General features: G+C 44.5%; 1 protein-coding gene across 4 annotated transcripts in view; it reads right to left on the reverse strand.

Annotated features, from left to right (window-relative positions):
• Positions 1-27,102, reverse strand: part of CTNNA2 (catenin alpha 2) — a 944,650-nt gene that overhangs the window by 651,727 nt on the left and 265,821 nt on the right. For all 4 annotated transcript variants that reach the window (XM_064481973.1, XM_064481977.1, XM_064481975.1 and 1 more), the window contains 2 exons: positions 22,013-22,132; positions 17,589-17,855 (listed from right to left, as the gene is read on the reverse strand). In XM_064481973.1, the coding sequence (XP_064338043.1) occupies positions 17,589-17,855; positions 22,013-22,132 (387 nt within the window). The remainder of the gene's footprint in view (positions 1-17,588; positions 17,856-22,012; positions 22,133-27,102) is intronic.

Here is a 27,102-nt window from a genome sequence, read left to right on the forward strand (position 1 = left end):
AATGCATCCCGGATTTTCACTACCTTCACAGTTCAAGGTATGGAAAGTAATAAACCGCCCTGCTCTACCTGATCAACTCCAGCCCCTCACCGCCTGCTGTCCAACACAACTATCTCAAATCAAACAAGCAGAAGAAGGAATAAATGTCAACATGCCCTTACACAGCCATTCACTTCCATTTTTTAAAGATGTTAAAAAAAATAGTTCCCAAAGAGGAAAGTGACATTACTCAAACTCATTCTTCTACAAGAACAGGGCATTCTGATGTGGGGTAATTACAGCAACGGAAATCAGAAAACCTACAGGACAATGCGTGTTTGGGGGGGGGGGGAACAGTTCGCCTTCAGTGATTCTGAGCTTTTCCCTGGAAGAGGCCACAATTTGCTTATCTTTACTTCCTTCCTTTGGCACCTTTATCATCACCCCATCCTCCTGTTTACCTCTGTGTGTTTATTACTTTTATTTTTAATTTTTTTAAATTTTTTTTAATTGAGATAGAGTCAGTTTACAATGTTGTGTCAATTTCTGGTGTGCAGCACAGTGCTTCAGTCATACAGGAACATACATATATTCCTTTTCATATTTTTTAAGCATAGGTTAAGAATACAAGATATTGAATATAGTTCCCTGTGCTGTACAGTAAAAACTTGTTGTTTATCTATTTTACGTATACTGGTATCTGCAGATCTCAAACTCCTAATTTATCCCTTCCCACCTGCCTCCCCGTTGGCAACCACACGTCTGTTCTCTATGTCTGTGAGTCTGTTTCTGTTTTATATATAAGTTCATTTGTCTTTTTTTTTAGATTCCACATATGAGTGATCTCATATGGTATTTTTCCTTCTCTTTCTGGCTTCCTTCACTTAGAATGACGATCTCCAGGTCCATTCTCCAGTAACATTCTACAGTTACTTTTTACATGCCTGTTATCCAGTTTAAACTATTTGACTAGTAACCCCCGAGGCAGTGTCTCCCAGTTTCCCATCAAAATGCCTATAGATAGAGGCAGAAAAAAGGAATTTTATAGCCCTGAGAATTAAGAATGAAAGACATCTTACAGACAATGAGGCATGATCATAATTCTGGCTCTGAATGCTTTAAATACTTCTTTTAAAGACTGAAGTCTGAGATAAAAGCATAAATCAAGACCATTTTAATAAATTAACCGAGGTGTCTAAACCAAAAGCGTGTTATTTGTTCTGTTTTCAACACTCATTCTCCCTATGGTGTATCAATAATTAACACAGATACATTTTCATCTTTTTCATTCTGTGCCAAGCTCTCTCCCAGTGAGAATCTTCCTACCTGCACATAAATTGTTTCTCTTGGCCTAACTGGGGTAACATTTGAAATGGAAACTACTAAAGATACTAACTTTTGATCATCTTTCTTTGTATTAAGCTACAGAGAAACATTAAGCTCCATTTTGGACTTGCCTCCATTTAAAACTGCACGGTGTCTCACGGACCTTCTATTCTTTCTTCTCTGGCATATCTAAAGATAAACTAATTATGCCATTTTTAACAGACTTAAGATATTATCTGCAATTAAACAGCTCACTTTAATTGGAAATAAATGACAAAGATAATGACTTGATAATTATACAACACATTTTATTCTTTGATATTTAATGCTTTAAAAAAACCCAGAAATCTAAGCCTACATTAATTTCATTTGAGAGAGAAGCTATTTTCAATTTTTTTTTTAAATTGAAGTATAGTTGATTCACAATGCTGTGTTAGTTTCTGGAGTACAGCAAAGTGACTCAGTACATACATGCTTTCTCAAATTATTTTCCCTTATCGCTTATTACAAAATATTGAATATAGTTCCCAGTGCTCTACAGGAGGTCCTTGTTATTTACGTAGAGACGCTGATACTCAGGAGGACAGAGTCACCTATTTAGCAAAGGTAACAGCTAAGAAGAGCGGCCCGAGGTGGCCCAGCGGCGAACCGCTCCTTCTGGATGCTGTCATCTCGGGGAAGCCGGTTTCGCCTCCCTAGTTCCCTCGTCTGCTCACCCCAGGAAAGCAGGGCAAAGGGCATCATCCTTGGCTTCACATCATGGATTGATCAGAAAGCAAATATTCAAAACGCACTCAATAAAATCGAGTCTTTAAAGGGTCAAAAAGTAAAACTGACTGCTTCTGAGTGAACACATGGTCACCGTGTGACTTCATTCCCCCTCTCTGTCTATCCTGTTGACCATCTGTCTGCCCGGCTGCCGTCCTCTGCGACCTCAGTGTGGCGCCTGACTCGATCTGCCATCCAAGCCTCAGACTAAGCCTCGCCCGCACTTAGGGTGAGTCTTACATTTGGTTTCTTCTGCTGCACCCAGCTGAGTGCCCTGCACATTAGTAGTTGATACATAGCTGCCAGTTAGCCGACTGAGAGGTCGTGAGCCAATTACATCCTTTTCCCAACTTCTATCAAAAGGCTCCTGGAACACAAGGGGGCACCCAGTGAATCCATCACTGCAGATGAACACACACGGGCAGCCGTCCAGCTGGACATGCGTATTTTGGTTTGCACTGATGTCTGACGTGGCTCAGTGAGCTTGAGATTCCAGATTACCGGGGCGGAGGCACATCACCACGCGTGGTAACAAATGTTAGTTCTGCCTGCAGTGTGAGGCGGGCGGGCTGAGGCTGCCAAATCGCTTGGCTGGCAGACTGCTACTGTAAAATCCTTGATCCTGATCCATCCAGAAAAAGGAACTAGTTTAAGTTTCCACACAGTGTCAACGAAGCCAATAGGCATTCACAGTGTGTGCGTGGAAGTATGGAGTATGTGTACTGCAAACAGGAGACTGTTATTGAAAGCAGCTCTGTCACTGACATAAAAATTCCACAAATGTTTGAAAGTCTCATGTGAAGGTTTGATTAAACCAAGGTCAGTAAACAATGGCTTATGGGCCAAATTAAGCCTGCTCTCCATTTTTGTATGGTTGACAAGTTAAGAAAGATGTTTTAAAACAGTTGACAGACTTGTAGACATAGTAAACAACCTTATGATTAACTGGGGGGGGGGAAAGGGTGGGAAGGGATAAATTTGGGAGTTTGAGATTTGCAAAGGTTAACCACTACACATAAAAGTAGATTTAAAAAAAAAAAGGTTTCTTCTGTACAGCACAGGGAACTATATTTAATATCTTGTAATAACCTTTAATGAAAAAGAATATGAAAATGAATATATGTATATATACACATGACTGGGACATTATGCTGTACACCAGAAATTGACACATTGTAACTGGCTGTATGTCTATTTAAAATAAATAGATAGATAGACAGACAGACAGATAGATAGATAAATAAATAGTAGAAAAAAGAAATACCACAGGCCTACCAACATGTTACATTTCTGTCTAAAATCCTCTCCTTCATTACATCTTTAAATAGTTAAAAAAAAAAAAAAAAAAGATAAGCAACCAGAGACAAAGATAAAGATACGACATGAACCCAATAATCCAGCAACTGAATAATTAGTTACTGGATTATCAACGGTTTAAATTTTTGTAAGTTTAATAATAGGAAAAATAAACTTCTTAACCCCCAAATTAGTTACACTCTAGGTCTGTGGTTTGGAATGTTAAATTGTCCCTTTAAGACAGAAAGTCAAATTATATTTCTCAGAAGCAATTATGACTTAATTGGCGTTATCAACCTAATAAATTACTAGGTGATTTCCACAAACTGGTCAGACACTCAGATTTCATGTCTGATGAAAGGGTAACTGTATCCATATTCTGCAAATATGCAAAGGAAATTGGTTCATTGGCCACAAGGGAAATGCACACACCTTGAGTGTGAACTCATCGATCTTCTTCTGTCTGTTTTTAAGCAGGCAAATTAAGACGGGAAAGAAACAGTTTGTGTCTCACAGGAATAATGTGCGATATGTTAATTGCTTCTCAAGAAACATAGCATGGCTTGAGAAGTACTCTTTGTGCTTAATGAGGATGTCATGTTCTCCCCCAGACTCTGAATTCTGATGTTCATCTGTTGATGATAATTTAAATCATACAGAGTCTTTGGGTGACACTGGAACACAGACACCCAAAGAGGTTTAACCCAGCAAGGAAGATAATGGACGCCCACTGGAACACAGCAGAATGCTGATTAAGGTGGGTCATGTCTGTCGCGGGGAAGCTGACAAGCCAGATGGCACCACCCACAGGGATGAGAAGGAATCACGGGTGGATAAACCAGAGCGCCACTAAGACCAAAACAGTGAGCATATCCACTTCTGTCTCCGTTCAACAAAGTTACTTTCTGTCTTTGTGCTAACCGTACTGAGGAGAGTATGAATCGGACCTGGTCTCCTTCCTTCCAGGGCTCACAGTTGGAGAGACAGAACTGGAAACAGAATAATATGTTTAATATTAATATGCACAAAGTACAGTTGTGACGTAGAAGGAAGCAGTGGTTTGGCTGCTAGGAGAACTGGAGACAGTTTCAAAAAATAGGGCATCTTGGTAAGAATGAGTATAAACTGATTAGAAAAGAAAACGAAAAGGAAGTTCAGACAGAGGAAACGTCACGAGAAGGAACGTGTGACTAAAAGAGCAAGTGTCCATCCGAAGAGTAATCAACAGGTAATTATGACAGAACATAGAATGGAATGTGACAGAAAGGAGGATGTGAGATGAAAGGGGCAGTCAGGGTCCTACTGAAATGACCTGATGCCGTGCTGAGCGCTTTAAAGTTTATCCTGAAGACAGAATTTCACTGGTAAATAAAAGATAGTACCTGACTTGCATTTTTGGCAAAGCTAGGCTGGCAGAGGTGATGGGAGGGAGGGGGGAAGGGTTGGGAGCAGGCAGAGCAGCCAGTTAGGAAGTTGTTTCAATGATTCGGGCCAAAGCATGGGCCTGGATACACGGTGGTCATAAACGAGAAGGTGAGAGGACCACGTCAAAGATGCAAAAGGAACCGAACTCAGAGGATTCTGAGATTAACTGGAGAGGGGAGTGGGTGAGGCTCTCAGCGTTCTGGATTCAGTGGCCACCTTCAAACAGGTCATCTCTTTATCTAAAAGAAGACATCCCAAAAGGAAGGTTAGGCTTGACAGAGATAAAACACCAGACTTAGTCTGAGAACATGTTAGATGCTTAGAAGTCATCTGAGCTAACACGTCACACATCCAGGTGGACCCAGGCCTGGAGCTCCGGAGAGGAGCTGGGACCAGAGAAACAGACGTGCGGTATGTGTGGTCCCAACAAGGGAGGCCCTTTAGTGAGAACTGAGTGGGGCAGAGGACAGAACTCGAGAGAAAAGCCGCAGTTAGGGGGCAGGGGAGGAAGCAAGTCCCGGAGACGGAGAGCGTGACGGTCAAAGAGGTAGAAAAAAATCCAAAGTGCAACGCAGTCATTCTCGGAAGCTGAAGGGAATGCGACCTTGAAGAACAAAGCAGTTTGAGGAAAGAGACGCCTCAGTGCAACGGGGCAGGACCCTGCAGGGCCTTCCAGGCTCAGACCCGTCCCGTGTCCCCTGCGGCAGCTCCTCTCTGAAGCACCCCCGTAATAGTGCCTCATGCATGTTTCCTGAGTTTTTCAGATGCTAAAACCCACCACCAAAGGGAAGACATTAACTACTTGATGACTGTGAGCATGTGGGCCCCAGGTCCTGTGGTGCCCAGGGGTGGAGAGTGTTGACCACTCTGTTCCCCCGACACCAGCCAATCAGAGGACGGTGCACGAGCTGATCACACATCCTGCGACCCCCTCCCCTACCTGGACTTCAAATACGCTTTGCTGAAACCCTTTGGGGAATTTGGGGTTTTCTTGGGCACAAGCCACCCCATCTTCCTTGCTCAGCCCTGGAATAAACCTTTCTCTGCTCCAAACTCTGATATTTCGGCTTGTTTGGCCTCGCAGTGTGGCGGGCACGTGAACTTGCCCTGGGTACCATCAGCATGATGACAGTCAGCAGAGGAGGTAAGCCTCCACAAAGGGCAGCTTTCTAAGACACAAGGCTTGATGACTTTTATTTAAGTTTGCCAAAATCCAAGATATATTGATTTAAACTTAGGAGCTGAAGCACACGGCAAGGTCAAAGATGCACTATTGTATTATCTTTGTTCTTATCAACAGCTTTGCACTATCAAAAAATGCCTTTTCTCCCTCCTTAAATGTAAGTAAGTTTTAACAGTAATTATAACCCTTCGACTAAAGTGGCCAACCCATCTTGCTTAAACTGCTCTCCAGGAGACCCTGTCATGCGTTCTTTCTTTCACTCAACAAATGCTTACGGAGAGCTCACTCTGCACCAGGCTTTGTTAGGCGCCAGAAGTAAAACTGCTACCACGCTTTTTTTTAAAGGCAAATGAATTAAAAGGCTATGAATTAAAACACATGAAACACAACGCATCTGTTCCCTCTTTTTTTACTGTTCATGGAAACTCCACGTGGAGAGTCATGGACTTGTTGCGAGACAGGAGCGCTGCCGCTCGTGAGCAGCTTGCCCCCTCTGCTAGCTCCCTGGCCTAAGTAAGTGCCATCCACTCTCCACCTGCGTCTGCAGGACTAGTGGTCATGTCAGAGCAGGCAGACAGCTAGGTCTGAGCAGAGAGAGGGGGACGCAGGCCACAGCGCAGGACCTGGGCAGAAAGGTAGGGCTCAGGCCAAATGCAGGAAACCACACATCGTGTGAGCACCAGGGGTCCCTGGGCAGAGAAAGAAAAGCAGGAACCTCTGGGCTGATAGGGGGCCACACCTTTTGGGGTGATGAGCAGTCTGGAGTCTGACAAAGAAAGGTGGGGAAAGGCAGGAATCTCCAGGGTCCGAATGTGACCTTTTGTCCATTATGCCCTCATTTCAATAAAATCAGCCTTGCAGATCAGAAGTACCCATCCTGCACCGACGCCATGAGACTTTTGATCCAGGCTAAATATGGACAAAAATCCCTCCTCCCTCCAGGAAGGTGGAGTTGGGATGATAATCAGGGAATATGACCCCAAACCCCTCCCTCCCTAATAAATATTCTGCCCATTCATTTTTACACCCTCTGTGACCAACTTGCCAAAGAAACTCAGGGCAGCCGCTCCCCTAAGCCCGCCCACCCTCCCCCTGAGTGTGTCCTGTCCATCCTCTAATAAATCCTCACTTTGCTTTTTTAACCACTACCTCTTGTCTCTGAGTTCCTTCGGGGACGGCGGGACGAGAACCTGGAGCACCGGCTGCGCCCGCCGGCGGCAGTCGGCGCGCCCCTCGTGGTCTCCCCCCTTTGGCTCTTCCCCCTCGACCTGAGCTGCTGCGGTTTTTGCAGCTGAGACCCCTTCCTGTTCTGCTTTCTGCCCCCCAGGCCCCACCCTCGCCAGAATCCCCATCACTGGGAGACCTGCTGGCCCACCCCTCCCGCCCTCCCGTCCACGCTGCACACGCGCCCGTGTGAGGCCCCGTCGCAGGGCCCCGGGTCTGAACCGCTCGAGTTTAAACCAGTGACAGCGGGCGTGGTCTCTCCCGAAGCGCTGCTCTGCTCCGGTCTGGCAGAGAAGCAGCCTCTCCTCACTACGATACACAAGGTTGTGCCAAGCTTGGCTAAGCGGAGTCCAGAGCCGGAAAGCGGCTAGGGCCTGACAACGGGTGTCCCCGCCGCCAGCCCATCCCTGAACACGGACATCCACGCCGAGCGCTGATGTTAAACCCACGACTCCTCACACAGGGGCGTGAGCCGTGGTCACCTAGGAGTGACCATTTTATAACGCGTGGCAATTACTCTCAGATAAAATGAATCTAGTACAAGTGGTTTCTGCATAATTATAAATGCACAGTTGTGAACAAAAAGTGACAATAAAGAGCACGCTGCTGAATTAGAACTATTGGCATGAGCAAAAGCAGCAGGTGGCACATCCAAGTGAGGAATTAGAAGGCGATTTGTTTGAAGGTTTGGGGCCAAAGACTGATACACACAGTTTATACCTTATTTCCTAGGATCCCATTTGCCAGTAACGAACCCTTTATTTACTTTTTCAGGCGTATGGCAATCTGACCATTACTTACGATCATAAATGTCTAAAGTTTAAAGTCTATTTTGAGGGGTTGGTCAATATTAACTAAATTTACAGTATAAACTTTGTTAAAGTAACACGTTTTGAAACTTCATCTTTTTAACTTTCAACCAAAGAGGCAAAATTTAGATCACTTTCTAAAGATAAATACATCAAGGTTAAAAAATATATACTGCATTTTTTTTTTAGTGAAAAATGCAGTAATAGAAAAGCACCCATTTCTCACCAGCACCAGCGCTAATGGGTATTTAGTGTTGGGTCAGCCACCCCATGAAGTGTTTCTGTAAAAGATTTTAACTCTCACAGCAAATCTATATATACGGCCACATTAGACCCACGTCACCTATGGGAAAAGAAAGCTTACAGAGCTACTCGGTCACCAGGCAAGGCCAGGAGGCAACAGGACAGCCCCACCGGAACGGCAAGGACCAAAGGCTTCCTCTGCTTCCAGGCCCGTAAACAGCGGCTGATCTACCTGAAGTGAGTGGGACGCTCAAACTCTCTGGTGTAAGCAGAGTTTGCTCGTGTGTGTGTGTGTGTGTGTGTGTGTGTGTGTGTGTGTGTGTGCGCGCGCGCACGCGTGTGTGTCTGTGTGTGTGCACATGTGCGCGTGCATGTTTACTTCATCACAAAATCTGAGTAAATCGTACCCTATAAATCTGTACCCTGCACTCATTACTGTGCCATGGGAAACACACAAGAAGGGAGCACTAAGTAAAGGCAAACACTTCTAACACAAGAAATCATGAAAGAAACAAGAATACGGAGGTAAACATTTTAAATAAACTACACTTCTCACGAATAATTCACTAGATAAAAGGACTCGTTTGGGTCCCAAATTTTAAAGCATGACTCATAAGTACATGACAAGCAAAACGCTGTTTGCCATCACATGTTTAGACAATTAAGAATACGATAATCAATTATGTCAATGTTCACTGTTAGTACTAATCACCTGAAATAACAGTGAACTCAGAATCACAGAATAAGTCAATATTCTTAAAAAAGAAAGTTATTATCATGGGGAAAATACAGATTCTCACATTTTCCCTTGTGAGAAGAAAGGAAACAAGATTGGAAATACAATGCTGTTGACTAAAGATGTCAGGGAGGCAGATAAATGAGAATTTGAAACATAATTTTCAAAAACGGTATTTCAAATCTCAGAATTGTCATTTCCCTGATAATTTTTTTTATAGCTCCACATTTACTAATTGAAACGTTGAAGAGAAATCAAATTATCTTGGGGTATTTCCTTGGTAATTATAATAAAATATGATAGAAAAGTAAATGATACAGTCAGGAAACACTGCTAGGTTTATAACACCTGAAGAAACGAAAGCTTCTTGGCAGCAAGAAGATACGGGAGGTGTGAGTCGTCCAGAATAAATGATGATAAGGGATAAACGGGTCCTGGCAAGGATGTGGCATGGCTCAAAAAGCAGAGAACAGCTTGCCCAGATGCTCGCGACTGTCTCCCACTCCGCCAGCAGAACCACCTTCATCTCTCCCCCCTGCCTGGAGCGTCTCTTCCCCAAAACTCATCTGTATCCACATTTACCACCTTCCCAGGGCTACAAACATTTCCAAAAAGGATTAATGCGACTTCCAGTGCATAACATCACTGTACACAAGGGTGTGGTACGACTAAGAGTTCTCTGAAGGCAGGCAACGCCCCGTCCAGGTCTGCATCCCCTGAGTTTGCACACAGCGCAGAGCACTCAGGTTGTGCAGGGCTGACAGGGCGATGGAAACCCACTGGAGGATTCCTTAACGTTCCGTTTGGCCACCAGATGTCAGTGTCTGATAAAGAATGCCCAAACACCGCTGCCGGTTCTCAGCTAGACTCCCGCAGGATTAAGAGGACATGGAGATTCTCTTTTTAAGTGAAGCAAGTCAGAAAAGTACCGTATGACATCACTCATACGTGGAGTCTAAAAGTATGAGACAAATGAACTTATTTACAAAACAGAAACAGACTCACAGACATAGAAACCAAACTTACGGTTACCAGGGGGCGGGGAAGGGAGTGGGAAGGGATACATCGGGAGTTCATGATTTGCAGTTACTAACTACTTACTATATAAAAATTAGATAAACAAGAAGGTCCTACTGTACAGCATAAGGAACTATATTCAATACTTTGTAATAGCCTATAATGAAATATAATATGGAAAGGAATATATATATATATATATTAAAAAACTGAATCACTATGCTGTACACCAGAAACTAACACAATATTGTAAACCGACTATACTTCAAAGAAAAATAATTTTTTTAAACCTGAAAAAAAAGGACATTTTGATGAGTTTAATTTGCCAGAGTGAAAAAAAAAAGAGCAGACACATTCAGAGGCAGTCCGTTGGAAGAAGACATGAGAACTGCTGGGCCCTACTGACCCCCAGGTACTGACATGACAGCCTACAGCATGGGAAAATCTGTCTCTGCTTTTTAAAAGAGTGTGTCTAGAAGTGGGTTTTTTTTTTTTTTGTAGTAAAATGAGCATTCGTAAGTACATACTGATAGGAGGTCAATTCAACGTTAAGTAACTTAAGCTAAGTTAGAAAAATCCAAGACGCTGAAGAATGTGGACGAGCAACGTTCAAAATACAGATCCACACATTACCAGGCGTTGAATAACCACACTGGTGGGAATGTAAGTAAGTAAACTAAGAGCCAGAAAAAAAGAAAACCATACAAGAAAGTTGTATTTGGCAAAAGATCAAGGATTCCACAAACGACTGAAAGTTCTCAAGATTTCCTCATCGGAATTGCAAAAAAACATTTTTTTCATTAATTAGAGCCTCCTGCACAAACATCAACCCTTTTGATACATGAGGGTGGGAAGCGTGGTTCCTGCCGCCTGGCGATCCCGCTTCCTCCACGTGGTTTGGGCCACGCACGCGCTGCTCCTGGGAGCTGCTCGGACGTTCGTTACCCCCCACCCTAGTCACCCTCTCTGGGCGGAAGCTTCGCCTTGTTCGAATCCATTCTCCAGCCTCTCCAGATGGATCTTTAAAAACACAAATCTAAACTAAATTTTAAAAAGAAAGAAAAAAATATGAATAAATAAAAACACAAATGCAACGAAAGAAAAAGAAAGAAAGAAAAATAAAAACACAAATGTGACCATGCGTTCCCCCGCTGAGATCACCAGCAACTTGCTAACACCATCAGGTTGAAGCCCAGCCCCCTGCAAGACCAACACAGCTCTGGAACCTTCCTGCAGCTCGCGGACTCAGCCAGATTTCTCCCTGGGCTCCAGAACCGAACGGTCCTGCCCACCACGCCTCTGCGTGCAATGATGTTCTCTCTGTCTGAGAAGCACTCTCATTCACACTCATCATGCTAACGCCTACGTGTGTGCCACCTCTTCCAGGAAGTCTTCCGTGATTTCACCGTCCCTAATCTCACCACCACCCCCCACAGACGGTGAGGTGCATATTATGTACATAGACGCACACCGCACACTTAGGCACTGCAGTAACTAAAGCTGTTTAGTAAGCATTTCTTCTTCATACCCCGTCAACTTTCATTCTAACATCTCACGTGGCATGCTTTAAGCACTTAAGGAACGCTCTCAGCTATGCTTAAACTTTATTCCAAGGCCTAGAGAGGCTATCTCAGTAACTCCAGGTCACACATCTTTACAGTTATGTACAGAGCTTGAAGTAGCAGCCAGACACCTGAATCCAAGTTCTGGGCTCTCCCCAGTGTCCCAGGCTACTTCCAACGGCCAAGAACCACTGTCAGAACCGCTCCATAGGAATACAGCAGAGAACATTATTAAGGAATACTCATAAAAGCATCAAAGAATAAGAGACATAACAGTACAGATGTTAAGCCTTCAAAAACACTGGCTCAGACTCAGACGGGCAGCAAACTGCTGAGTTTGCCGGCTCCATCTTTTTAGTGCCTGAAATAGAAACCTGAAATTGCTTTCCAAATGCTAAATGGTCCTGCCTAACTGGCTTTCATTTCTATGCATTTGGCGTCTACCTTCCTAATTGCTTTAAAAGACCAGCTACAAATTGCATTTTCCTTACCAGTGTGTTTACAGCATTCTGATAGGCCCTCTCCTCTCTCTGCCCTCACACTAATGGAATGAAGTGCATAGAAAACGTATGATCTTCTTAACCCCATATGGGAGTTCCCAGATGTATGCAGTCAGAATGACTCTGGGGAACATCAAAGAAGGGGTAAGCCTCTCTGATAAATAACTCTGCTGATTTCCACAGCAAAAGGGAGGGTTAGGCCTGGGGAGGGACCGAACAAGGCGTTCTGTGATAACGTATTTCTCCAAGGAGGCCTTCCTCCTTCCCAGATGCAGTGGAGCCCACGAGCCAGTAGGATCTCTTGAAAGAATCCCTGAGCCAGCCAGAATTCCGTTTCATGACTCCTTATGGGACCAGGACTTCCACACGGGCATCTATTTGGGCTAGTCAGGATGATAAGAAACTATTATTTCCTACTCAAAAAGGTGAGTGATATTTGGAGAAGACAGTCAGCTGGAAAACTCCTCCTTCTCCAGGCTCCTTCAGGGTGGATCTCTGAGGTCACATGCTTGGGCCTCTGACCTAAGTGGCCCACGTGGCCCTCCAGCTCTTTACTGAGCTGTCTTCCAACACGATCTCAAGCCCTCGTCCACGGATGTTCATCCTCCTGGGTACCCAGAAAACTCGCCCCCACCTCCCAGAAACGGGCTGGGGTTCTGCTGGGAAGCGACCTCTCCCACCTGGGTGACTCCTGCTGCTTCACCTCTGTCTCTGGCGGAGAGCTTCTGGAACACAATGCACGCCTGAGAAGAGCTCACCGCTGGAACAACCCTAGGGAATGAGCCCCGGAGCACGGAGGCGCTCCCCAGGGCAAGTTCCCTCACCGCTGCGGGCAGCCTCGGCCCCGCAACACCGCTGGATTACAGACCCTCGCCGTCCTCATTGGCCCGCGACGTAGCTGTCGCATCATTCCTGACCCTCCCATTCCAACACTCCCGCCCACCGAACGCCAGGTCAGTGAGGGGGTTAAAGCCAGATCCAAGAAAAGGAAATCTGTGCAAAGACAAGAAGGAGAAGCAAGGAAGAAAAGCCAAGGAGGTGGAGGGGAGGCACAAACATGAGGCAGGAATGAAAAGGGCGACTTGGGCGGAGCCGGCACGGCACGGCGACACTGCAGCTCAACTAGTTGAGACCAGATGGTCCTTACTTCTTAGGGCCAGATACTGAAACCCGGAGAGTGAGAAGTGGTGCCATGAAAGAGAGGGTGCAGATAATACTAAATGTCCCCCCTTCCAAAGTGGAAGCAGCTGAGAACTAGGGGCTAATGAGTGAGGGGTCCCTGGAGACCCTCAGACACAGAGTGGGGGCGGGAGCAGAGGGCAGATGACAAGACAAAAGCAGTCAGAGCCTTAGATTACATCAGAATCTACTTCTTACAGAATTCTTTAAGGGGAAAAAAAACAGTGAAATATGAGACTATGGTAAGCATGGTAGTCAAACATTTTATTTCATTTTATTTTTAAGTTGTAGAAGACAAGTGCATTTCTCTGTAGGCTGAGGGGACCGAGCAAGGGGGGAAGGCGAAACTGAATATACAAGAAAAAGAATTACCGATCAAGCAAATTCCCAAGGGAAACAGGAAAAGAAAGAAGCCAAACCAGAAGGAGAACACTTCAGTTTGGAGGGATTTGAGATTAAGATTAGAGAAGTTGTCTGATTTAAAAGAAAACAGTAACTTTAAAAGGGAAATGGCTATCGATTATGAAGACTGGGCTGCGACTGGTGTCCATTTCCATTTTTCCAAAGTATGTTCGTCCTCGAAAGAAGCTTCAAAAAACACGGTATGGTACAGTCTCTTCTCTTTACTAAAATAAAGAAGTTCTGTAGGAATAACTTTAATTTTCCTCTCTCCCACTCTGGAAAGTTCCCCAGCAGTCAAAGCTGACGTTGTAACATGAGGTACCTCCGGGCAGTCATTAAAACTTGTTTAAATTCTTCTCAGTATTCCTTAGTAGACAGTTTCACGAGATAAAATTAACTACCTCAAGCTGCCACACTTTTAAACAGAGGTGGATTTTCCCAATGATTAGCAATCATTTTACTTTCTGCTACTGTATCATTACAGACTCTCTTGACAGTTTCGAGTTGTTAAAATACTGCCTTTTTCCCCTCAGTCTTTTACTTAATACAGCGCTGCATCAGCTCTTCCCGTAGGCAGAGTAACAGTGCCCCGAAACAGGTCACCAAGCGCTGAGCCCCAGTTATAAATCGACCCTGTAATTTCAGGCAAATGAATGTAAAAGACAAACATACTAATTTTTGCCTTGTTCTCAATCAACTATGAAACTCTAAGCCACTTCTGCATCAAACCTCCCACAAAACGGGGTTTGACATAATGATGACTATTATTATGAGACGGACTTCAAATGCAACATTAGGGGACGCTGGCTATGCTGACTGAAAAAACACCTCATATTTCTACGGTTCCTTCCACTTCAGAATCTCAAAGATGCTTTACTTTTTCAAATCCTTGGCAAGCCATTAAACCAAGCATCAGGAAACAGTATCACCAGAAGAAGTAAATCACAGGAAGTTTGAGTCAGTTTCCCACCCGATGTAATACCAATTCGTTTAATATCTGAGAATCGCATTTAGGATTCAAGACAGATGCCTGTGAATTCTAAATCAATTTCAAGTCAATTTGCCTGGGAAATAAAAAAAAAAATACCAAAGCACTCATTATGCAAATATAAAACAGAAATCTATAATTCTGTTTCAAAGTAAAAAAAGTGGAACATTATTTTTAAGAGAAAATTTCAAGTATCGTTAAGGACTGCCTAGGTGTGCTGGTATCAGAAAGGACACAAAATCTACAACTGGCTAATTATCTTGTATGTTTTAAGGTTCTATAATATTTTCCTAGCATTACAACTTTTGAGAAAGTACCGAAATTAATTGCATTTACTAAACAACTGTTTTTAGGGAACCACACCAAATGGAATTACTACCCATGACTTGCCAGCTGAGACAGCTCCAAATGCTGATTCGCCAACTTCGGAGAAATAAATTTTTAAACATCAGATGAGGCTTTACACAATTTACATAGCTCGAGAACTAATATACATTTAATAATAAAATATTACTTGGTTAATATACTTAGCTAATATACATAATTACTTAGTTAACATGTAATATATTCAGTTAATGTAAGTAATAAAACTCAATTAATATATACAATATATAACAACATATTTATCAATTATTGCTATATATTATATAACTATTGAATAATAATATATAAATTAATAAAATGCAGTCAGTGAATTACTTAGTTAATATGCCATTTTTCTATAAAAACATCTGATTGTTATATTCATGTGTTATCTCCCTAACACCTCACTTGTCCAGCATGAGAAGATACCACTCCATTAGAATGGCTGAAAAATACACTGACATACTTTGCCAGCAGACCTCCCCCATGTGGCCTTGAGTTTTATTTCAGGAATCCAAAGCCCTAATACTCCAGGGATGTCCCAGCTGTTAAACCCACTGCTGGTAAAAGCTCCTTTTACTGACAGAGTGGGAAGCTGCAGTCATCACTCCTGGGCAGAAGGTGGCAGCAGCTGAACTGTCTCAACTATCCTTCAAGAGCGTCCTCTCTAGGCCACACTCCAGCTCTGTTACCAGGTCCTCACTTAGGTTTTATTGTTTACTTTTTGATTATTAAATGAACCCTGCTTATAACAGTGCAATTGTCAAAATGTGACTAAAGCGTCTAGCTATTCTTAATTTTAAAAAACACCATGAGTGCATGACCTGCTCATTTTTGTTTCTTTAAATTATGGGCCCATCCATTCTCATTCCAGAAAAAAGAAAAAAGAGGGGGAAAAAAAATTTTATCATCACTCTGTCAAGTTCCAAAAGAGCTCTCCTAGAATTTTTACAGGGATAGTCTCAATATTATAGAACTTGATAGGGTCAATGGTTTCCCTACCTGGGGTCATGACATCATTTACCAAAAACTTACCCCTCATAAAGTGCCACATAATTTCCCCTCTTAGGTCCCCCACGTCTCTGTCAGGATTATCGCTAACACATATAACCATATGAAATTAAATCAAGCAGTGACATAGAGCCAACAAATTATTTTTATTGTTTCCTTTGTGAGCAGGATCTCTTTTCCATTATTCTTTCTTCTTCTGCATTATGGAAATCTAGTGACTTCTGTATGTTTATTTTAAAATTGACAACTGAAGTTATCTTATTACTTCCAATGAATTTTCTGGTGTCTCCTAAATCATTGTGAATACATTACATATTAAGGCCCCATTTCCGTGGCAAATACTTTAAATTTATCTTATTTAATCCATATAAAACACTTTGGAAATAATATATGGTCTGAGTTCTTTCTATTTCTCTATCTATACACATATGTATGTAGACAGACATATAGAATATATATATATAGAGAGAGAGAGAGACTAATGCAAAAAACAAGGGAAAGAAACGCCTGTGAAAACTAAAGAATTACGTGTGTAGAGCTTGATAATGACCCGTCCTTCGTATCACCCACCTCCACGCCCTTAACAGTCATTTGCTCTGGGTCTCTTTTCTAGCAGACAGCCCTCACCTCCTGCCAAATACTCATGTCAACACACCCAAAAGCAAGCTCATCCTTCTCCACAGCTGGGAAGTCACAGATCTCTCTCCTATGAATTCCTGTTAACATTGCATTTTATCACCTAAAGAGCCTTCAGTACATTCTTCTTCCTTTATCTCCCCGACAGGAAAACAGAATGCTTGAAAGCAGACGCTGATTATTTAAATATTTCTGGAGCTCACAACACACGCAGACTTTCACCGAAAAAGGGCAGAACCTTCTCACAGGTGGTCCCGGATCCCGACCCCGCGGACGTGAGGGCTGTCATCCTGGGCTGTTGATGACACGCGTCCTTCCTGCTCACTCCCTTGCCTTAAATACGGCCAAACACAGTGAGCCTCCCTTCCTCTGCTGCCCTCACTGGGACACACCCCTGGAAACAGCAGGTGCGGAACGCGGATCACTCACGGAGGTACAGAGATGCCCCACGGCGGGGCCGATGCCAGGAAGACCGGCATCTTGTGTGGGACGGGAGGGCGGCGAAGTCCACTTGCCGCTGACTTAACATGAAGAACTGAGAGCAGTTTTCACCCAGACACAACGTAACTCAGAGGCAACTACACTCAGGCTGCCCATGACATCCGCCTCTCGAATACCAAAGGTGATCACACCAGTGGTCAGCCGTCCCTAGGACAGCCCGGGAGGTAAGGAAGTCACAGTGTGCAGGGCTTCACCTGCGTGGGGTCGGGCCCTCTTGAACACACTCGTCAGCTCCTTTAAAGACTGGCAAGCAGGTTCTGCCAACACGCTGGATTCCTAGTAACAGTGACACATCGGGCCATTTATCTTGCTACCAAAGCCTCCAATGGGGTAAAGCAAGGTGTTCTATCTCGGTGGCCTTTCATCCCCAGTGCATTTCTCCCCTGGAAGCACACACCGCTCCCCCACCCCACAACCGTGCCCATCACCCGGCTGCTTACGTCAAACTCATTCAGAGCCGCGGCCAGCTCCCCGATGCCCGTGTGGCCTTTGGCTTCGTCGGTGGGCGAGGTAGCTTGAGCAGCATTGGAGATGCCGGCGATGGCCTCCTGGACTTGTTTGAACACGTAATCTCGGTTGGCCCTGGTGGCGGCCACGTCCGGGTGGCGGAGGAAGGCCTGGGAGGCGGTGTACAGCATGGTGGCGTTCTTCTTCAGAGCCCCGCGGGCGGCTGCCATCTCATCCCGACAGTGGGGGTCCTTCAGCTCCTGCGGGTGCAAAGCACAAACCTGTCACTTGCATGAAGCTGGCCATGGAAGTGTCTGCAGCAGAGCCTGAAGTCACAGGCCTACAGAACCACGTGAACTTCAGAAACCATCTCCTGCCCCTCGTGTTCGCTGAAGTTGCCACCACGTCCCGTGTGCCGCTCTTTCTGTGTGAAGGGTCTGAGCGTGCCTCTCCCACCCTCTCCTTTGCCCTGATGGGGCTGGTCCTCTGAGAACCCACTCTCCATCCAGATACGCCCCTTCTATCTACTCCCACAGGACCCGCTTCCCTCTCATAACCCGGCAGGACCCTGCGGGATGTTCCAGGCTCAGACCCCTCCCCCGTGTCCTCTGCGGCAGCTCCTCTCTGAAGCACCCAGAGCGTAGTATCTCATGCATATGTCCTGAGTTTTCCAGAAGCTAAAAACCACCACCAAAGGGAAGGAGTGAACTACTTGATGGAGAGCACGTGGCCCCCAGACCTTCTGGAGCCTGGGGGTTGACGGCGTTGACCACCCTGTTCCCTAAACGTCAGCCAGAGATTGCGCACAAGCTGATCCCATATCCTGCGACCCCACCCTTCCCTTATCTGGCCTTAAAATATGCTTTGCTGAAACCCTTCAGGGAGTCGGGGGTTTTATTGGGCACGAGCCACCCAGTCCTCCTTACTCGGCCCTGAAATAAACCCTTCTCTGCTCCACACTCCAATGTTTCGGTTTGTTTGGCCTCGTGGTGCGTCGGGCACATGAACTTGCATTTGGTAACATTATCATTAACACGCTTCACGCTGTATTGTATTTACTTCTTTAAGTTTACATCTCTCTCCTAAAAGGTACGTCTGATGAGAGCACAGAGCGCTCGCCACCTTGCTCAGGGACCGTTCAGTCAACCGCACAGTGTGTGGCCCACAGATGCCTGCTGCAGGGGCGTGAAAGCTGAGGCACCGGCGAGGCCAGTGGCTCGCACGGGTCCGAGTCCGTCACCAGCAGACGGAAGACCCAAGCTCCCGTCCTCTGATACGCGCTCGCCTCCACATTCAGTCACAATCACAGGCACAGGGAGTCAAACTCCCCAACCCTGCTCAGTGCATCACTGCCACTCCATTATCATTTTCAGAACAGAGTTCATTTTTCTAAAAAAAAAAAAAAAAAAAAAAAAAAAAACTATCTTTGAAGGCACATCAGTCACTGAGTTTAGGGAATAATAAAAAAATATATATATGCATACAGATCAAGGATGATTCACTTTCCTAATTTTGGACGCCAAGATAATACCCCTGGGGAGTCTATTCTCAGCTTTAAAGAGTATTGTTAAGAAAACACTCACGTCATTTCTGGACGTGTTGAAGGCAGGGCTGCTCTCTGGGCGCCACGTGGCACTGCCAGCTGAGTGTCTCCGGGAGAACCTTTCTCTAACCTCAAACGGTATCACTAACGGCTATGTGAACCACTGGGGTTCTATTCCTCCTTGCTCACTTGGTACATGAAAGATGGATGACCTGGAAAAAGTGAACTACATCTCTCTCTTGTGGGTCAAAATAATCCTGAGACAAGCACATTACAGTATGTGGTGTCCAGCATTGTCAAGACAAGCTGACAGTAAGTAATGAACAACTGTCTGGCCCATCCATTCTCCTTTGCTTAAGCACTAACAGATCCACGCCAGCCAACACAATTTCTAAACTGGGGTGAATTATGCTTAGCCCTAAAGATCAGCACAGATAAGGAGGGACCCAACACGTGAGGGCATCCTCTACGCAGGTAACAATCTAGGTGGGGCAGATACAAGTCTCCCCCAACTCGTCATGAAGGGTCTTATCAACCTCTAGGACACCTGGTCCGGAAACTTCATATTCCATTCTGGGCTATCTATGCTAAAAAAAAACCCAAAAAAACCTAAATATGAAAGTGAGAAAAAGGGGGGGTGGGTAGTTTTTTCCATAAAGATAATTTTAGAAACATTCTTAATCACATGAAAAAAACTGTAAACAGTGTAAGTGCTGATTTATGGAGAACTGGGTAAGGAAACCACTGAGGCTTCCATCTGACGGACTCTACGTGGCTATTAAATAAGTTTCCATAAATGTGTTAACATGGACACTGTTTATGAGATAAATAAAAAAGACAGCGTGCACACTTACATGCAGGGTATGATGGTGACTATGTTACAACAACTGAAAGGCAACACCCCAAAAAGAACAGCACACGGTGTTGCTGCTGGGAGAATGTTGTTTTTTTCTTCTTTTAATTCTTTCTTTCTAAATTTTCTTGAAAGAGTCTGAAGCAGTAATTAATTAAAACCAGGAATGAAATAAAAATAAATTATATTAACGAGCATCCTCATGTACATTTCTCACACATACACGTGGATGTTAATGCCAGCTTCGTGCAGACAGCCCACGTTCTCCTCTCCAGCCCACGTCTCTCTTCGACGTGGGCATCCTACACGCATCTCAAAACGTATCTAAGTATGAAACCTAGGTTTCTAATAACCCTCTCTGGCCCCTCTCCAGGCTTTCTCGATCTCAGTAAATTCACCGCCATCCACCCCCTTGCTCAGACAGAACCTCAGATGAGAACTGGTGGCTGTCGCTCCCTAAGCTCCCACATCCAATCCAACAGCAGGTCCTGAGTTTCTCTTTTCCACGTAAACGCAGGCTCCCTATGCTTTTCCACGTGTACAGTGGAGACCACCACCACCACCCCTCACCGAGACCCCTTCAGCCCCCTCCCAACTGCGACCACCACCTTCTCTTCCACTCGACTCCCTTCTTTGCGACTTAATTAGACTAATACTAAAATACGAATCTGGGGCTGTGATGCCAAACTATGAGCTATTCAGCTAACGCCCCTTCCCTTACAAAGAACCCAAACACTGTGAGCGTCCGGGCCCCTGTCTCCCTCCCCAGCCTCCCCCTTGGTTTCCTGAGATCAGGTGCTTAAACGTGCTGTGTGGCTTTCTGGCCTCAAACCTGTGCTTCAGAGTAACTCTGCTCCTAAGCAGATTGCAGATGGGCTGCCACACAAGACACCACTTGGACAAAGGATTCCGCTGATACAAAATACTTAAAATAATTATGTACGTGAAAATCATGTCCGTGTGCTTATCACAAAGGACACTGGGGGCTCTTTAGGGGAAAGGACGAGAGCTTGGTCAGGTTTCTAGTATCAGTGTCACTTCAGCCTGGCACAGATGACCAACAGTGTTGACCACAATTTCCCTGATGGTCACAGAGAATCTTAGAAAAAGTCACTAGGAATTGCCCAAAATGTTGAAGAATCCTGGGAGCAGCCAAGACGATGGGTGAAAAGGATTTTAACTAACCCCCACCCCCTCCCCCGTATCTTAAGATTTTTTTTTTTCTAGGAAGAAAAAAAACGCACCCTTCGGGAACAAAATTCAAATGATACCTAATGAACAAACAGAGCTGGCTGCAACTGAGGGTGGCGTCTTCAGACCAAGAGGAGGCAGAGGAACCCCAGGCCAACGACACCCTCAAAGGGACTCACCCCTGTGCTCCCGGCCCCGCCCCCATCCCTCCCTCCCCCCTCGCCTCTCCCTCTCGCTTTCCCTCCATGCTGCCTCTCTCTGTCTCTGCCTCTCCTCTGCCTCTTCCCTCCTTTACTTAACCTCTTTCATCAAGGCTTCACAGAAGGTTCACTGCACGCCACGCGCTAATCTCCTCTGTCGTAAGTTTCACCCCAGCCTTCACTCTCGTTCACGCAAGTCTCAGTTTCATGAAGCCGCACACTTGGGGTGTGCGTATGCACGGTGCTGTCCGCAGGCAAAGAACAGTGCCCAGAAAGCGCCAGGGCGCCACACCACAGCGTGGTGTTTTAAAATTTTGCCCGGGAGCTTTTTCTAGGGTGAATAAAAGATTCCTGGGGGCGGGGGGACGCGGCAGCGTGGTTCCCACCAGTGCAGCAGGTGGCCTGGGACCGACTACGGATGCTGGGCCGGCGAGTCCCCCAGGGAGTCCCAGCCCTGCACGGTGATGCCTGGCCTGGCCCAGGCAGGAAGCCACCTTTGTGGCTCAGGCTCTCAGGCACTGATGACCTGGTCGCCAGCAGATGCAGCTCATCCATCACTCAGACCCACAAAACTACAAGGTTCCTTATAGTTACTCATTTCCTCCCCTCGATTTCCAAAACCTTCCCCACCTGTTGTCTTCTCGCAGCTACATAGTTCAGTTTCACCATCTCTTTTCCAAATTCCTTAAAGCGATTTGCAAGGTCTTGCTCATTTGTAGCATTTTTGACAGCTTCCAAGGCCTCCTCCACCTGAAATGATAAAAAAAAAAAAAATCTTTATAACTGGATAGTATTTAAATATCAGTAAACATGTTAGAAATGTTAGTCTGTAAAAAAAATTCATGCATTAACATTTAAATAAATAATGGAGAAAAGTACCCCAATGAGTATTTCTAATCAGAATAAATATTTGTTCAAGATTTACAGGATATTTTGTATAAAAAAGATCATGACTGCTGAACTCTTGTATACAATACGACATTGAATTTTGAGTTATGATTTTGATAAGTAAAGTAGACTTCTGATTTCAAGTAGAAAAATATACTTAAGAAGAAATATGGAATTGAAAAACAAATTCTAGAAATCTTCAGAGGGGGAAGTGCTTTGCAAGTGAAAACTGGGGGTCCTGGGCTGCTAAACCTTTGAGAGATTTAAATCTGCAACCAGTCTTCTGGGCAACATCTCTAAATCTGGGACTAATGGGACTGTAAATTTTAAGCAGAGTATACACCTTGTCATCCAATGGAGAGAGAACACACTAAGCCTCGAGAAGCAAGTGGATTGTAAGTTTTGTTGCCACGGAAGGTGGGTCTCAACCAGGGAGGACGGAATAACAATCAGCCGAAACAGCCAAGAACACGATTCTGAGCAAATAAGGCATAAGGCAGAACCATGCTTGCAAAAGCAAAGGTTCTTAGTTTTGAGGGGAGCCTGATTCTCAACCAGAACAGGCTCCTGAGAGGGGCAGCAGAACAGGAGAGACGGCTCTGAGTGATGAGAGGTACAGAGGATGCAGGGACCCACTGCAGAATTCCAACTGGCTCTGCTAGCTGAGACCAAATCAAAGGACAGTGAATAGTCAGCTTTTTTTTTTTTTTAATTGACGTACAGTCAGTTACAATGTGTCAATTTCTGGTGTGCATCACGATGTCCCAGTCAGGCACATACATACATATATTCATTTTCATATTCTTCTTCATCAAACGTTATTACAAGATACTGAATGCAGCTCCCTGTGCTATGCAGAAGAAACTTTATAAAATCCATTTTTATGTATCGTAGCTAACATTTGCAAATCTCAAACTCCCAAATGTATCCCTTCCCACCGCCTTTCCCCGTAACCATAAGATTGTTGCCTATGTCTCCAAGTCTGTTTCTGTTTTGCAGATGAGTTCATACTGTCCTTCCCCCTCACTTTTTTTTTTCAGATTCCACATATGAGTGTTATGATATGGTATTTTCTTTGTCTTTCTGACTTACTTCACTTAGAATGATGATCTCTAGGTCCATCCATGTGTTGCTGCCAATGGCATTATTTTATTCTTTTTTATCGCTGAGTAGTATTCCACTGTATAAATATACCACAGCTTCTTTATCCAGTCATCTGTGCATGGACATTTAGGTTGCTTCCATGTCTTGCCTATTGTAAATAGTGTTGCTATAAACACTGGGGTGCATGTATCTTTCTGAATTAGAGTTCCCTCTGGACACATGCCCAGGAGTGGGACTGCTGGGTCATATGGTAAGTCTATTTTTAGTTTTTGATGAATCTTCATACTGTGTGCAAGTTCAAATGACCACTAAATGGCTAGAAAAGGGCACAGATTAACACAGTACTGAGATACAGGGATACACCTCTGTTGAAAGTTGACACCACCACAAAGGTTAGCCTGATCCAATTTCCTCGCCAAGTTTCACCAAGTGGAGGAATAGTGTATATAAACCAGTGACCACGGATATCATCAAATGTTTTCCTCCACAGATAGGATAACACTGTTCTGTTGACTAAATAAGCTAACTCATCTCATGAAGGAGAGCCCTGCAGCCAGCAGGGAGGCCATTCAGAATGACGGTGCTGGGGGCTCAGTCCAGACACCAGATAAAACTGTTCCCATTCTCATCTTCTCTGGAAATTCTGCATCTTTTTTTTTTTCTTCTCAATTGTGAAAACATAAAATAAATTGACTCCTCAATTTTAGTCTTTCCAATTGCTATCCAGGCTGTAATCCTGCTCAAGGCAGAGACAGAAGCATAGATGAAAAAAGAACGGCTGTGTCAGGATGTTTTCAGGCACTCGGGTCACATGACATTTTATGGTATAAAACGGTCCACTTAAAACATTTCCATGGTTTAAGGAGAATCTCAAACCTCAAATCTTTAAAACAAATCAGGGATGTCTCACTTTCTAATAGATTTATAATCGTTTCACCGTGGCCATCAGCGCCACACTGAGAGGGCAGCTCTTGGCAGTTAATTTGTTCCTACTGCTGATTTGAGCTGTAAGTCTTTTCTCAGGACATAAAATTGGGTCCCACGGAAGAGCAAAATAATTACCTCAGAGGGAGCTAAATCCTGGGTTTGTTTTATTATATACACATATGTATATAAAGTTACATATACTAACATTGTCAGTTGTTAATCAGAACAATTTGGAATATTTATTTCATTCTGTTACACATAACTTCCTTTCTCATTGGCTTTCTTGGAAGAATCCAGATACTGGTCTGAATCTATGTTTCTGATTCAATGAAGTTCTTTGGAACAGAAACACCAGTGAAAGTGTCTGTGTATCAAAAAAGTAAAAACAGACCTACCATATTATCCAGCAGTCCCACTCATGAGCATATATCTGGAGGGAACGCTAATTCAAAAAGATACATGCACCCAATGTTCATAGCAGCATTATTTACAATAGCCAAGATATGGAAGCAACCAAAATGCCCATTGACAGATGACTGGATAAAGAAGCTGTGGTATACTTATACAGTGGAATACTACTCAGCCATAAAAACGAATAAAATAATTGGCAGCAACATGGATGGACCTGGAGATTGTCATTCTGAGTGAAGCAAGCCAGAAAGAGAAAGAAAAATTCCATATGATACCACTCATACGTAGAACCTAAAAAAAAAGAAAAAAAGAGGACACTAATGAACTCATCTACAAAACAGAAACAGACTGGCAGACATACGTAAACAATTTTATAGTCACAGGGGAAAGGCGGTGGGAAGGGATAAATTTGGGAGTTCGAGATTTGCAAAGGCTAATCACTGTATATAAAAATAGTTAAAAAATCAAATTTCTTCTCTGTAGCACAGGGAAATTTACTCTGTATCTTGTAATAACCTTTAATGAAAAAGAATATGAAAACGAATATATGTATATATATGCATGACTGGCTGTGCACCAGAAATTGACACATTATAACTGACTGTACCTGAATAAAAAAAGTAGTCTGAGAATTCATTTATTCACTAAATACTTATTAAGCACCTACTAGGAGCTAGGCAGGCATATGGGGATGGCAATGGTGTGGAACAAGGATCTGACCCCACCCTCCTGGACCGTGTGACCTGGTTCTCCTGTGCACACTCACTGCCCACACCGGTGCTATGAATCAACATTGTTAAGATCACCTTTTCTGTTTGGACACACTGACCTTGTTCCAGGGTCCTCCCCTTGATACCCAGTTGAGCAGATTTTAAGTGACATTGATGAAATGATCTCATAGGTTGCCCGATAACTCTCTCGTCAGGATCTGGATTTACAGCTAAATTAAAAATGTTGTCTTGCAAACAGGAGGTGGCTAAGTGAATGAATGAATGCGTATAAGATTCCACATTTAACTCCTTCACTTGTCTGGCCATGCGCTCTGGTGTGGCCCTGGGGATCTCAGCACTATCACACTTTATCTTTCTGCCTCCTCAGGGTAAGCTGGCCTCCCTGAGTAAACCTTCTGGTTTTATGTTCACAAGTGAACACAATGATCTCACCAAAAAGCAAGAAGGACTAAACGCTAATGCCATTTATTCTTAAAGTGCCGTGTTTTGCACAGCACAGCAATAACACAGCCCGCCAGAGCTGCAAAGGTATTTTCAGCTTGTGTAAGTAAACAGCCCTCGCCCGTAAGTACTTAGAATCCACTTTGTTCTCATGGCCTGCAGGTATCTAATCTGGTCCCGAAAAACACCTCTTTGAGGTTGACAGTTTTCTTGTTTCGACTTCACAGAGGAGAGAGAGACGCTGAGGCCAGGGGGTTACACGCACGCCAGCCTGAGAGGTCTGACAGCGAGTGAGAGTGGGAGCCTGGACCTGAGCCACGTGGTCTGTTCCAGAGACCAGGCGTTGATCCCGGGCTGTGAGTCGGGCTGGGATTACACTGACCAGCTGATCATGAAGAAGCATGTGGAGCCCGGCCGCAGCCGGTGGGTGTCCAGGTTCTCACCATCCTACCCCTTCAACGTCTCTAGCGTCTGCCCCCTCCCACGGCACCGCCATGGCCTCCACTCGGCTTTCCTTTCCCGCACCGGCTGGATAATCTCAATGATCTCTCTGTGTTTTGTTTTGTTTTTAATTGAAGTGTAGTCAGTTACAACGTTGTGTCAGCTTCTGGTGTACCGCACGATGTTTCGGTCATACAGATACATACACAGATTCCTTTTCACATTCTTTCTCATTATGGGTCACTACAAGATACTGCGGACAGTTCCCTGTGCTACACAGTAGAAACCTGCTGTTTATCTATTTTATATACACTAGCTAATATTTGCAAACCTCATACTTCCCAATTTACGCCTTCCCACACTCTTTCCCCGCAGTAACCGCAGTTTGTTTACTATGTCTGTGAGCCCGTTTCTGTTTTATAGATAAGTCCATTCATGTCTTTTCTTCTTCTTTTCTTTGATTCCACATAAGCCAGAAAGAGAAAGAAAAATACCGTGTGATGCCACTCAGTTACCTCTTAATCCGCCCCCTTGCATGGGCTCACCTTTCTCCTAATTCCTTCTCCACACGCTACCAGAATTCTGTGCCTAATCCCGAATCTGGTTCTAATGCTCACAGCTCCTCAACGGCTCCCCGTAGCCTCTACCTGGAGTCTAAACAAACTGGTGGAGTTCAAATCGATTACTGCGATAACCGAGACATTCTGCCGTGCGACTCTGTCACTGCCTCTCACACCTGACCCTCCGCGCTCCAACAACACAGAACCTGTCCTATTA

The sequence above is a fragment of the Camelus dromedarius genome, chromosome 33, assembly GCF_036321535.1.
Source record: "Camelus dromedarius isolate mCamDro1 chromosome 33, mCamDro1.pat, whole genome shotgun sequence".
NCBI lineage: Eukaryota > Metazoa > Chordata > Mammalia > Artiodactyla > Camelidae > Camelus > Camelus dromedarius.